Source organism: Austrofundulus limnaeus, unplaced genomic scaffold, assembly GCF_001266775.1.
Source record: "Austrofundulus limnaeus strain Quisiro unplaced genomic scaffold, Austrofundulus_limnaeus-1.0 Scaffold132, whole genome shotgun sequence".
NCBI classification, from domain to species: Eukaryota; Metazoa; Chordata; class Actinopteri; order Cyprinodontiformes; family Rivulidae; genus Austrofundulus; species Austrofundulus limnaeus.
In genome coordinates, this window is record NW_013952534.1 from 609,559 (window position 1) to 622,924 (window position 13,366).

Consider the following 13,366-nt stretch of genomic DNA (forward strand, 5'->3'; position numbering starts at 1 on the left):
AATAATTAATAATTAGTAATTCAAATTTATAATAAAAAAATGTGTTGAATTTATGTCAAATGGTTCCACTCAGTCAAGTTAAATAAATGTATGTATTACTTGTATAAATCTTGTCACATTTACTCAACTCAGTTGACTGGAACCACTTGACATAACTTCGTTAAGTAAATTCAACAAATCTTTTTTTTCTTTTTTTTGAGTGATAAGTAGAGATTTGTGTAGAACAATCTGACTGAGTTGTTGCCCTCATCGCCCTGGACCCAGGATGAAGTTTTACAAAAATAATCAAGTTCTTTAGAGAAAAACTAAAGGTTGTGAATTCAGATAGTTATTTTTATGCCACTCTGTGCTGCTGCTTATAGATTAGAATAAACAAATAATATTAATCGATAAACAAGTTGAAGCTAAACTAAAAATATCATCATGTCTGAAGACAGAATCTAAAATGTGTGAAAAAATTTGAAGCTGGTGAAAATAAAATGTAGTGATTTTTGTTTATCTATTATTTAGTTTCCATTAAATCAGAGTAAAAGTTCAATCTGCCCATCCATCCATCCATCCATCCATCCATCCATCCATCCATCCATCCATCCATCCATCCATCCATCCATCCATCCATCCATCCATTATCTGCCACTTGTTCCAGAGTCAGGTCACGGGGCAGCAGCTCAAGCAAGAGGATCTATTTCCAAGGAGTTTCCAGGCCAGCTAATAGTCTCTCCAGCATGTCCTGGGTCTATAGGGTCTCCTCCCGGATCACCTTCCTATAAGGATGTGTCCAGGAGACATATGTCTGAGCACCTCTTGACTCCTCTGGATGTAGAGGAGCAGTGGCTCTACTCTGAGTCTTTCCTGGTTTAACTAAACTTCTCACCTTGTCACTAAAGTGGAGTCTGTCTACCCTGCTGGAAAATTTCATTAACAATCTGACACTTTACACCCGCAGGAGAATAAGGTTTATCAAAAATGCATTTGTTGTTGTCCAGAAGATGGCGCTGTTTGTTTGTCTCTGACAGTTTTCACTGGCTGCAGCTGCCAGGTTGTGGAAGCAGACAGAGCAGAGTCAAGATGATCTGTAGGATCCTGCTGCTCCTCAAGAGCTAATGCAAACACGCTGAACCCGGGTTTATAGCCAGGCCGGCCCAGGCCATGCAGCCATTCTGTGATGAAGAGGAGTATAATTTATTAAACACAAACATAAAAGTAGAATTTTTGTTTAACCAAATTCTGACTTTATTTCAGGTCGTTGTTTGTCCTACAGAGGCCACTGTACCAAAACACGGAAGTACTGACCACGTTTTTCGCTAACATGTAGCTCATAAAATTAGCTGTAAAAAGGGACTTCTACATCGGTGTTCTAACTGTTAATCCCTATGTGTGAATTAGTTTTATTTACGTGACCTGGTCCTGTCAATAAGATGGTGCAGAACGTGTTCCGGACGGGTTTTCTGGTCCGGGCCGCTCACACTTTGTTAACCTGGGTCGTAACTGTCGTTCTGTTCCTGCACAGCTGTGAGTTCATTCTGAAGTGTTTCAGAGGAAATCATTCAGTTCTAAACTATTTTACAATGTTAACATCTTTTTTTTAACTAGAAGCAAATCATTCAAAGCTAAATTAAAGGTTAAAATAAGTGCTTTTATATTGTTTTTAATTTATGAATTTACTATTTATCAAAGTTTTACTAGATAGATACTCTGTACTCTCAGGTTAAAATAAAAAATAGTACCATGTCATTACAATATTTAAATAAACTAAATTAGTTTATTTAAAACATCACCTAGTTGTTTTGATGTGAAGTTTTAAAATTTGAAGGTTCTGCTTCTTCATTGATCCGTCCTGTTTGAGTGAAACATCAGTACCACAGCATGATACTACCACCACTGTGCCTCACCTTGACTCCTCCAATCTCTAATCTGTCTGATACAGTAAATATTTGTAGGAAGTCTTGTTATAAAGAGGCTGTTTCACCTCCAGCCCAATTCTGGTGTTTAAAATATCTGTGTTTTCTGAGCCAGAGGTTTCACGAGGTAAACGGTCGTATTCTTCTTTCAGCGCTGACTAACCTCATGTGTGCAGATTTACGTCAGTATGAGGACGTAAATGAAAACTGGTGCCGAACAGAGAAAAATAAAGAACTGATTAAACTTTATGAACTTCTAATAAATTTACCATTGTGAGATGAAAACAGTGATTATGTCTGAGTACATTTTACATCTTACACAGAAATATTTACCTTTTATGTGTTTGTCATTTTTGAGTTAATAAATAACTTGCATAGAAATGTTTAAAGTTTATTTTATTTCTGTGATGTCGGAAGCAGAAGAAGTGTGAGGAACCAAAGCGGAATTTGGTTTCTGATTTAAATGGCGATTCCACCTAATTTTTCTCTGGATCAGAATATTTGATGGGTTTTTTTCGAGGACCTGAATAAAATGTCTGAGTTTTACACAAGATGTAATAGTTTGATGTATTAAAATAGCTCGCTTTTTGTTCTGACTAGTCATAATTCCAATTAAAGATATCTTCAATGACATCATTATTCAAGATACCTTAAATTTATTTCAGATATAGAAGATTTAATTAGTCAAAATTAAATTGTAGATATCTTGAAAGCAAATAATGACTAAGCAAAACTAACTTAGAAATATATTACAACTGTATTTTGATTAGTCAAAATTCCTTTTAATGTCTTTGTAAGTGTGGTAAAACTGGTTTTATGTTAAAATCCCCTGCCATAATTACTTTTTGTTTTGTTTTGTTTTCTTTATGCCATAATTACGTTTGAGATATGACGTAATTTAAGGTATCTTGAATTACATTTTGACTTGTCAAAATTCCTTTTAAGATACATTGTTCTTCTGACTAGTCAGAATGTAAATACAGATATCTTAAATTAGCTACCATTCAGGATAGTTAAAATGTTCCCCAAACTTTTCCATGCCATGGCCCCCAAACGGCATTAGCTTGGGGACCCCCTTTGCAAATCCACAAACAATCCTACAAAATATGTAAAGAAACATCAACTTAAGTTTTTTTCTCACATTTATTCACTATTCAATCATTCTTACATTTGTTTAACTTCAGAATTTTATTTACTAACCTATTTAAAACACTTTTATATTGAAAAACAACTTTTCACCAAACTGTTGATGAAGAACAGAACAAAAGTAATCAAACCTCTCTTAAGCTCTTCTAAATAACGTTTCAATGTAACGCAATGACGTATATTGATCTATAATGTGAGATGCAATTACGTATTTATACCCACAGATATCATAAAGGCCTTTATTTTATCTAAACGTTTACACCTCAATGGTCAGATGAATTCGATTTTATGTTAAAATGACCTGCCATACAGGTACGCAGCGACCCCAATGTAACGTCAGAGGGCTCAGCCAATCAGCGTTCGGTGTGTGGATACAGCAGGAGCGATGATCGGCACCAAGCCAGTGATGCCATGAACTCGAATGACTTCTTCACATTCTTAGGTTGAGGTAAGTCTCAACTTTTCTCTGCTTCCTCGCTTTTGACGCACCCAGGTTTGCATTTACTTCTGTCAGGATTAAATACTCCAGGTCCAAGTGTTTTATAAGCTCAAACGTAGTTAGTGGGTGTAACCTGCACACAGCTAGCTTAGTTACAGTTAGCTTAATTTGGACTTTTTTTATTTTTATGACTCCCTCGGTTTGAATTTAAAGAGCTCCTCTCGTTGTTCCTTGCTTTATACGGGATCGTGTCAAAGCATTGATATTGCTCTGAATTTAGCTGGCAAGAATGTGGATCTGCTCTGCAAATGAGCTCGGACGAGCTAAACAAAATGTCAACAAACAGCAACTTTGCTTCAGAGTTGTCGTTTTCTGTGTAATTCATAACCGCTTGATTTTTTTTAGAGGATTCTTAACTAAATCTTTTATGTTCAGATTTTAGGACAGAAATGCCATAAAACTGGCCTGGATTTAAAGCTGTCAGTCGCTTGCATTGAAGCTGCTATGGGATATTTCAGAGTGCAGATTAAAATGTGAAATTGGAGCGGATTCTATGAAGGACCACGTTCAGGTTCAAGTTCAGTTGGCCATGAGCAATGTCATAACATTTCTGGAGTCCCAAATGTCAGGACTGAATTACTACCTGAGCTATATTTAACACTGTGTGCAACACTGCTCACTGGTAGTTGTAAAAGGAGTGCAGAGCTGCTGAATCTTTGACTGTTATTTTTAATAATAATAATAGATAGATAGATAGATTTTATTGTTGTGCACCTGCATGAGGTTCTGCACCCATACCTAGAAGTTTATGACACATTCCATTTGCAGGCAGTTCGTAAGGTTGACATTCCTGCATCTAATGCACACTGGGCAGGATGTTTGAGCGGAATTTTCATACAAAATAAACAAATTAATCAGTGCAATTTTACCAGAAACATCCTTTGTATACATACACAGCTCAACCCTGATCTCCTTCCTTTCCTAAACCTAACCCCGAAAATTAACTTGAAAACTGACCTCTATTTAAAGTGTTTTGATTTCCAGAAGCATTCTGAAGCACCATTGTCTGTCTGTGTCAATTTTATTTAGAAATCACCTTTAAAACAACTGACACTGACCAAAAGTGCTTTATACTCAAATCCAATAATACAATAAAATCAAATAAAAACAAGGTCAAGGACAATGAAAAAATATAAAAGTGCAGCAAAATTAGATAAGATGTATTAAAGTCATGTACTTTATTTTAATCAAGAGCCATGACAAAAATATAAAAAGTTACTAATAAAAATTTCAAATCAAAGTGAAAAAAGACAGGAAGCTAATGAAGAGATACCAAGACAGGGGTTGTAAATTGTGATTTGTTGCTTCTTTGTACCAGTTAGAAGACAAGTTGCTGCATTGTGGACAGTTTGTAGATTTGGAGATAATAATAATAATAGATTATATTTGTAACACACTTTATATCTGAAGCAGATCTCAAAGTGCAAACAATAAAAGAAGATAAAACAATAATAAAAATAAAAGAATAAGATGGAATAATAAAGGAGAATAAAAGAGGAGTAAACTAAAAGAGTGTCTGAAAAAAAGGAGCTGGAGATGACCTGTAAAAACTAGAAACTTGAATTTCACTTCAGGGAAATGCGTTCAGTCAAAAGCAAGGCTTGCCAGTATTTCTGGAAACAGAAAATTAGTTAATCAGCAACTTTTTCTATTTAGTAGATTTCATTTAAATTGAAGTGTCGATAGCAACAGCAGGATAAATTGCCAGAGAAGATTTGGCAAATTACTACTGCTCATCCCACAAATGCATGTTCCTTACAAATTGTGGCACCATTTAAAAGGGAAATTAGCAAACTTTCCAACAATATATTTATTATTATTTATATTTATTATTTATGTATACTATTGCCAAGAAGCATTGTTACAGCAAAGAAATAATCTACTAAACACTTACTTTCTTACTTTTTTTTGTGCTAAGTATACTTGTTCAGTACATTTTAATGATGATTTAATGTTATCAGTTCTGGGTATTTGTGTTGGCTAGGATCTGTTTTTGTTTGTTCTGTGTTTCATAGGAAATGTTAGTTCATTCCAACAACAGAACCCTATCAGATCATCTCTGTTTGCAGTGTTTGTTTAATGGGTCATACAGAGAACACTTTGTTCAACATGGATGGATGCATCTTCCTCTTGTTGTTGCTCCCTGATTGGTCTAAATGTGTTTCTTCATCAGGTGTGTGCACATTGGTGGTGTGGTGTTTGAGTGTGCCTTCAGCGCATGGTCAGCGATGCCTGTTACATCTCAGTTGCTCAGGGCTTTGCCTCGTGCCAAGGTCTTTGCATCCTGTCTGTTACCATGTCAACACCACCATTCCCAGTTTGGTCTCATCACTCCAACGCGAGACAGGCAGAGACAGAGGTCAGGAAGAAGCTACCAGACATCCTCAAGGCTCCACAGCTACATCCTCACCCCACCGCAGGTCAACTCTATTCTGAAGGCCAACGAGTACAGCTTTAAGGTTTGTGGGGTCCTGTCCAGGAAACGTCTCTCACTGTCTGAATATTTGTGACGCATCGAATTAAAGATGAAGTTAAATTTGGTCAAAACCCCTTTTTTAGATTCCTGCTTTTTAATCTACTTTTTGTTACGTGAATCATTCTTGAGTGGTTCCAGAGATCTGCCTTGGTTTGTCTTCCTAATCAAGTTGACTCACTGATATTTGGTCTGATTCTAATTGTTGACATAATTTTAAAGAGAAAACCTCAAACAATATTTGGATATTAAGCTTTAGTAGCTGGAAAGAAAAAAAGCTTTGCTAGCTTGCAGGGAAAATTACAAAAATTTGAGGCTTTTCTGCTCAAAAGGATGGTTTTTGTAGCCTCAAAACAGGGCCTAAAAATTATTTAAGCTTATATTTTCAGATATTTCATTTAAACAACCCATAGATAATAAAAAAAAATTTTCTATCTTATTTCTCCACTTTTGTGACATTTTGATATGATTGGTCACATTTATACTTTAACGTGCTTTTCTCATTTTGCTTCCAGGTACCAGAGTTCGATGGGAAAAATGTATCATCAGTGATGGGCTTCGACAGCAATCAGCTTCCGGCCAATGCTCCGATAGAAGATCGTCGGAGCGCCGCCACATGCCTGCAGACACGAGGGATGCTGCTGGGTGTGTTTGATGGACACGCGGGCTGTGCCTGCGCTCAGGTGAAACTTTACATGTTCTGTTATTTTTTTGTTTGTTCGAAGGGGCTGCGGTAGCTCAGTGGTCTCGTAACCCTGAGGCTGTAAGTTTGAGCCCAGGTTGCATCAAGAAGGGCATCCAGTGTAAAACAAAACATTCTGTTTTGTTGTATGTTGACATGTTCAATACTTATTTTACCCGCTGTACACCCTAATAAATAAAAATTATTATTATTATTATTATTATTACAAGATCTTTCTTTAAAACTTCAGCAAAATAGAGAGTGATTTGTTTTCCTTTAAGAAATACTTGTTTCGTTTATACTTGACTTCATTCTTTAAATGCTAAATAAATTATAAAGTTCCATCTCATCTTGCTATTGGACATCAACAAATCTTACATTTTACTGCTTCAAACATATTTCACTTCTCTGACTAACCTCACTATTTAATTCATTTCAGCCTGATAGTTAAAGTATGTTTTCCCCCTATGTGAGTCAGGTTATATATGTGTGGTTGAGAATCATTTGTTTAAGCTTCTGTGTCTTGCCTAAGACTTGCCTTATGCAGAAAGTTTTATATTTGACTCTTTTTCCAGGCGCTGAGTGAGAGGTTGTTTTACTACATAGCGGTTTCGCTGCTTCCCCACGACACCCTGTGTGAGCTGGAGGCTGCAGTGGAAAGCGGCAGAGCCCTCAGTCCCATCCTGCAGTGGCACAAACACCCCAATGACTACTTCAGCCGGGAGGCTCAGAGACTCTACTTCAACAGCCTGCGAACATACTGGCAGGAGTTAATAGACCTAACCAGGTGAGGCACACTCGACAATGCAACCGCAGTACAAGTCTTTCACAAAAATATGTGCACATATTTGTCCTTTTTTATCATCTGTGGCCCAGAAAATATTATAAACAGGACTTTTATTTATTTTATTTACTGTTATTTTACCAGGCAAATCCCATTGAGATCTCAGATCTCTTTTTCAAGGGCAGCCTGGGCCTGAAGGCAACCTATTGTACATGTTTTTGTACACTTTCTGGTTTCTTATTTTGTACCAACACGAGCCCATCTGTTGTTAGTGTTTGTTGTTGACTCCATTGCTTCCTGTCTTTTTCTCTCACGTCACTCACTCCCTCCAGCCCGGGAGAGGTTCCAGACACAAGAGAGGCCTTAATGAACGCCTTCAAAAGGCTGGACAATGACATTTCCCTGGAAGCTCAGGTGACAAATGTCTGAAGTTTTAATATGAAATGTTGCTGTTCGGGCTATCATACTCCTCTAATTAAGGCTAGAGCACCTTAGGTAGTGATGGAGCGACAAGTAACTCAACATACCACAGACCATACACCCCCCACACATGTCCCTATTCACCCTGTAATACCCTATACCACAGCATTATCTAAAGATGTCGGTATGAAAAAGATCAATATTGCCCAAGCCTATGTATAATAATTTTAAAAAATTGCTTGTCTTAAAGGTTTTGAGATATCTGAAATGCCATCTTCGTTTTTGCTAGCCTCGTCATCTTTTCTCTAAATTTTTAAGTCTGAATCGAACTGCAATCATGTTCTAAGTGCTAAACCTGACTGATGTTTCTCTCATTAAGAGACACTGAAGATGGACGTCAGTCCAGACTGACAACGTTAAAACAACAGCCTCCAAATTTAGATTTTTATGGTTCAAAGAGAAGCTCGGGTGTCACAGCCTCTCCATAAAATCTGAGCCTTGTGAGACGCCAGTTTTTGATGCTGACAGATTTCTTTATTTCCCTGCAGGTTGGAGACCCGAGCGCCTTTCTGCATTACTGGGTTTTGAGGGTGGCCTTTTCTGGAGCAACAGCCTGCGTGGCTCACATCGACGGACCAGACCTGTACGGGAGAATAAATCTAAAACTGTGCTTTCAGACAAACCTGGAGAAGAAGCTAAAATAAATATTTATTTTATTTTCCTTTGTTTCTTTGGCTCTTTGTTCTGTTTCCGAAGCTTTATAGCCAATGCAGGAGACGCTCGGGCCGTGTTGGGGGTGCAGGAGGAGGACGGTTCGTTCAGCGCTCTCACCTTATCTAACGACCACAGCGCCCAGAATGAGGACGAGGTTGCTCGGATACGAAGCGAGCACCCTGCATCTGAGAGGAAGACCGTCATACGTCAGGTAGTGGTGCTGGCTAACCCACTGGCTGCGCTCATCCTGAAAACACTTATTACAACTTCATCTCGTCTTTCTCTTCTCCTCCATCAGGACAGATTGCTCGGCCTGCTCATGCCGTTCCGTGCGTTTGGGGACGTGAAGTTCAAGTGGAGCATTGAGCTGCAGAAGCGAGTGTTGGAGTCCGGACCCGATCAGCTCCACGAAAACGAGCACACCAAGTTCATCCCTCCCAACTACCACACGCCCCCCTATCTGACCGCCGAGCCCGAGATCACGCACCACAAACTGCGGCCGCAGGATCGTTTCCTGGTGAGAGAAGAAGCTTTTTCTTTCTTACAAGATTTATGTTTGCTTGTTTTTAATAAGTCACACAGGGCTGCACTGTGGTTTAGACATTAAAAAAATATTTGTGTCCCTAAAGTGATAAGGAAATGAGCTATGTTTCCCCAGTGGACAAAAATGTTTCAAGTTTTCCTTTTATTCTCAAAAGTAAACACTAGAAATAAAGGCATTTCCTGTTAAAGTGCAGTGAGAATGCTCGTTGCTGAATAATTTAGCTGAAATCTGCTAAAAAAGCCAAAATATTTTTAAACACTGAACAGCTTGCTGAGTTTTCTTCTTTAGATTGTTCTTTTTTATGTACAGTGCCCTGAGACAATGTATGTTGTGACTTGGAGCTGTATAAACTGAATTGAATTGAATTTTAAGGGGAACCCAAAATTAGCCACATGATTGTTGAAATTTGCTGAAGATCCCAAACTGTAAAAACAAAATCTTCGAGGGACAGAGAAAGATACAGAAATATGTAGATAAAAAGTAAAAGATGCAGAAATATGTAGATAAAAAGTAAAAAAGAAAAAGCTGAAGAGGAAAGAAAGAAAGTGAAAGGAACAAAAAAAGTTTAGCAGAAGAATATCTGAATGGGTCAGAATAATAGATAAAAAACAGAAAAAAGCTAAAGTCAGCAAAATAGAAGCTGAAATTAGCACAAAGAAGTTAAAAAAGTCAAACCAGAACAAAATATTAAAAATAAAAGTAAAGATTTATGAACATTTTGAAGGATTTAAAGGATGTTGACGACAGCTGTTTTCATTTTCAATGAAAAAAAGGGCAAAAAAATGTAAATATTTTCAAAAGTATAAATTGCTGAAATACCAAAAGTCATAGCCAAAATGTCCTGAAGGAGCTGAAAGTTTTTATTTTTAAATTATTGAAAAAGGACAAAAATCATTGAATGAGGTGTGCACCAAAAAACATAAGCGGTGGGTCAAAGTCTTCAGCATTTTCACAATTGCACAAACCGTATGCTTTGGGGGGGAGGGGGTCAAGGACTTGTACGCTTTTCAAAATTTAAAAAAAAGTTGATTTTTTTTTTATGCCCTGCATGCTGATATTGTCCTGCAGAGCAAATATTTTTCTCATCCAAAAGACAGTTTCATGTAACGGCCGCACAGATCAGTCCTTAAATCACAGGTGAAGCTTTCAGAAGCGAGTCCAACAGAATCAGGAAGGACGGAGAAGCGCGACTGCGATGCGTTGATATGTGACAAACCCCTCCCTCTTTTCAGTCACAAAATATATTGTATGAACTAATTTTAACAATTGTCTTTAACATTTACTAAACAAACTTATTGCTGCACTAAAGTTGTTGTGATGCTCATCATCAATATAAACCTGCTGTGTTAGTTCTGTGAACAACGGTCACTTGTCACTGCGAGTCGCAGCTCCGAGGGCGCTCTCTCTCTCTCTCTGCCTCTGTCTCTGTCTCTGTCTCTGTCTCTCTCACACACACACACACACCCCCCCCCACACACACACACACACACACACGTTGATCAGCAACCTATCCATCATCAACATTGCCATTTTTATTCCGAGGATTAATGGTTCCAGTCACAGTATCATGAGATGAGCCAAAGCGCCATGTTTTTAATTTGTTTATTTTTTTAAGTTGATCAGCAGCAGGTGATCAGAGGCTGTCACACCGAACGGTCCAGCTCTGCTGACCAGATCAGCACACACAAATATCTAGCTTACTTATTTATCTGTAAGTTTTAAACTACTTTCAGATGTGTACAAATGTGGAATGACAATAATTTTATTTTAGTAGCTGCAACAGTCTTGACCCAGAAAGATCTGTGCTGCTTCATTGGAACTATACAGAACTCCTGTCAATTAGTTACTAAGAAAAAGCCTAATGGATAGAATGGATGTCTCTTCACGATTCAAACCGTTACATTATAAAATTAAATGCTTTTTCTGATCATTCGTTATAGCTGTCTTGTGTGGATCAAACGAAAAGGTTTTTGGAAATTAAATATTAAAGTCCTCCAGAACCCAGATCTACAAAATTAATAAAAAGTGAATAAAAAAAGTGAATTTGTGATGGATTTGCAACTTGTCCAGGGTTTACCCCGCCCCTCACACTGTGACTGCTGGATATGGGCACCAGTGACCCCCGTGACCCTGAAAGGAAGAAGCGGGTATAGATAATGGATGGATGATGAATTAAAAAAAATAATAGAAAAGAAGGAAAGACATGAGCTGCAGAGGATGCTGGGGGTAGCCCTGTGACAATGTATGCAATGTTGTATATTTAAGTAAGGCTGATGTTACACAATAGTCAGAGCCAGCTCTTGGCATTGGCGAACTAGGCGGTCGCCTAGAGCGCCATCTGCTGGAGAAACTGCAAGACTGCAGACGAAAAAAAAGTAATTATTTGTAATCCCTGGTTGTAACTCTGCTCAGCGCCCCTTTCACTTAGCTTTGTCTTAAAAAACTATAATGAAGTATTACAGGAAAAATAAACTACTCTACCCATAAAACATTTTCTCCCCACCAGAGCAGCAAACGCCCCCACCCTCTCTCTCTCATTTGATTGACGTTGCACTGACTCGTCCTGCTCCGACACTCTGACAGAAGAGGGGCTAGTAGTGCCTCTCAGATAGCGGTTCGTGTTGACAAACTCAATAACAACAAGTCTGTATTTTGTTGTCCCATACATGTCAACTTCTTCGGACGTTTATCTGTATAAAATGTCTCAAAAATCCATACATTTAGCAAAAAATCCATACAACTCGCACCTGGGGGGGGAGAAGAAGCCTCGCTGCAGACATGAAAGCGCCCGCTGTGGAGCAGGGGGAAAGGAGAGTGGAATAGGTTCAAAACTTATTTCTAGCGGCAGAACAGGTTAAAAGATGGCTGTTTGATGTTATTTATTGTTTTTTAAATCATCCTACAGGCTCTGACATGTTAGATAAATTTGAAAATGAGGTTTTGAAAAAATCCGTAAGACTTGGAAAAATCCGTGAGATTGCTCTATACGTCTGTATACCTGCAAAATGACGTAAAATCCTTATAACTTACGGACAATCCGTACAAGTTTACATGTATGTTGTTATTTATTTGCTTTCTGGGAAAGCAAATAAATCTAAGTTTACCATAGTACCTAACACTGTCAAACTTGTTTTTAGGGGTTGAAATTGCAGTGGGTGGGACATAGTTTGGGGGGGAGGGGGTGGGGGTTGTTGCGCTTCAACTCGCCTAGGGCACCAAAATGGCTAGAGCCAGCACTGACAATAGTGATTCTGTTGTAGTACACCAGTCACATATGGGTGGTGTTGTAGGAAGGAGTAAATTCCAGCCTCATGTAAAATTGGTCCGTGATAATCAACATTTTTTTCTGTACACTTTTAGGTACTTTTACGTCTCATAAAAGTGTATGTTTTCACACTCATGAAAATGTTGAGAATTGTGAATGACCCCTAAGTAAGGTCTAGATTTACAAACTACAGTTTGGTCGACTTTATCCTCTTCTGGCTCCAACATGTAAAGCTGGATGGACAAGTCTTCTGTTGTTGACGTCTTGTAATTCATTTGTAAATAAAAAGTTTCTGCGCTGCTATATAGTTGTAAACCCCTCTATCAAACTAGAACAGTTTAATAGAAGGGTTTACGGAAGCTGGAGTGGGGCGGGGTGTGAAGCGCACAGCAGTTCCACTTTATATAGACTGAATGAATTAAATGTGAAAAAGAAGGATTTAAAAGCAGGACACGTCTCCTTTAAAGGAAGGCCTTTTTGGTTTCAGGGAGAGAAAAACTTGTTCAGGGAGTTGGTGTTTATTATTAAAGTGTTTACTGTTAATCTTGGTGAATGTCTTCAGTGTTTGAACGTTCCTCTAGAGTTTCAGATTCATCACAACGGTCTTAGAAGCTTTAAAGACCATATTTGCTTCAGTCAGTTTAACATTTCGTACATTTTCAGTCATAAGTAAAAATTTTAAAAACACCTTTTTTAACATTAAGAATGAGGTCATCAGAGGTGCAGCACAAGTTGTGTAACAGGGACAGAAAAAACATTTTAAATTGCAAATTACCACTCAAGTGTTGTAAAAAGCATAAACATCTTCACAGAGATCTAACTTAAAGAGTAACTTACCCCAAAATTAACTTTTTTTAGCTGATAAACTGTCTAGAATGTGTCTAAAATGTTATATAGTACTGTTTCTGAGCTAATTTTGATGTTTTTGTGTGTATTTG

General features: G+C 37.9%; 1 protein-coding gene across 1 annotated transcript in view; it reads left to right on the top strand.

Moving 5' to 3' along the window:
* Positions 1–1,386: 1,386 nt before the first annotated feature.
* The window catches only part of pdp1 (pyruvate dehydrogenase phosphatase catalytic subunit 1), a gene marked incomplete at its 5' end in the record, with an annotated part of 15,615 nt that continues 3,635 nt past the window's right edge, over positions 1,387–13,366 (top strand). Inside the window, 9 exon segments of the mRNA XM_014015620.1 lie at positions 1,387–1,512; positions 3,360–3,495; positions 5,720–6,005; positions 6,535–6,702; positions 7,277–7,488; positions 7,818–7,899; positions 8,454–8,548; positions 8,662–8,830; positions 8,918–9,136. Coding sequence (XP_013871074.1) covers positions 5,775–6,005; positions 6,535–6,702; positions 7,277–7,488; positions 7,818–7,899; positions 8,454–8,548; positions 8,662–8,830; positions 8,918–9,136 — 1,176 coding nt within the window.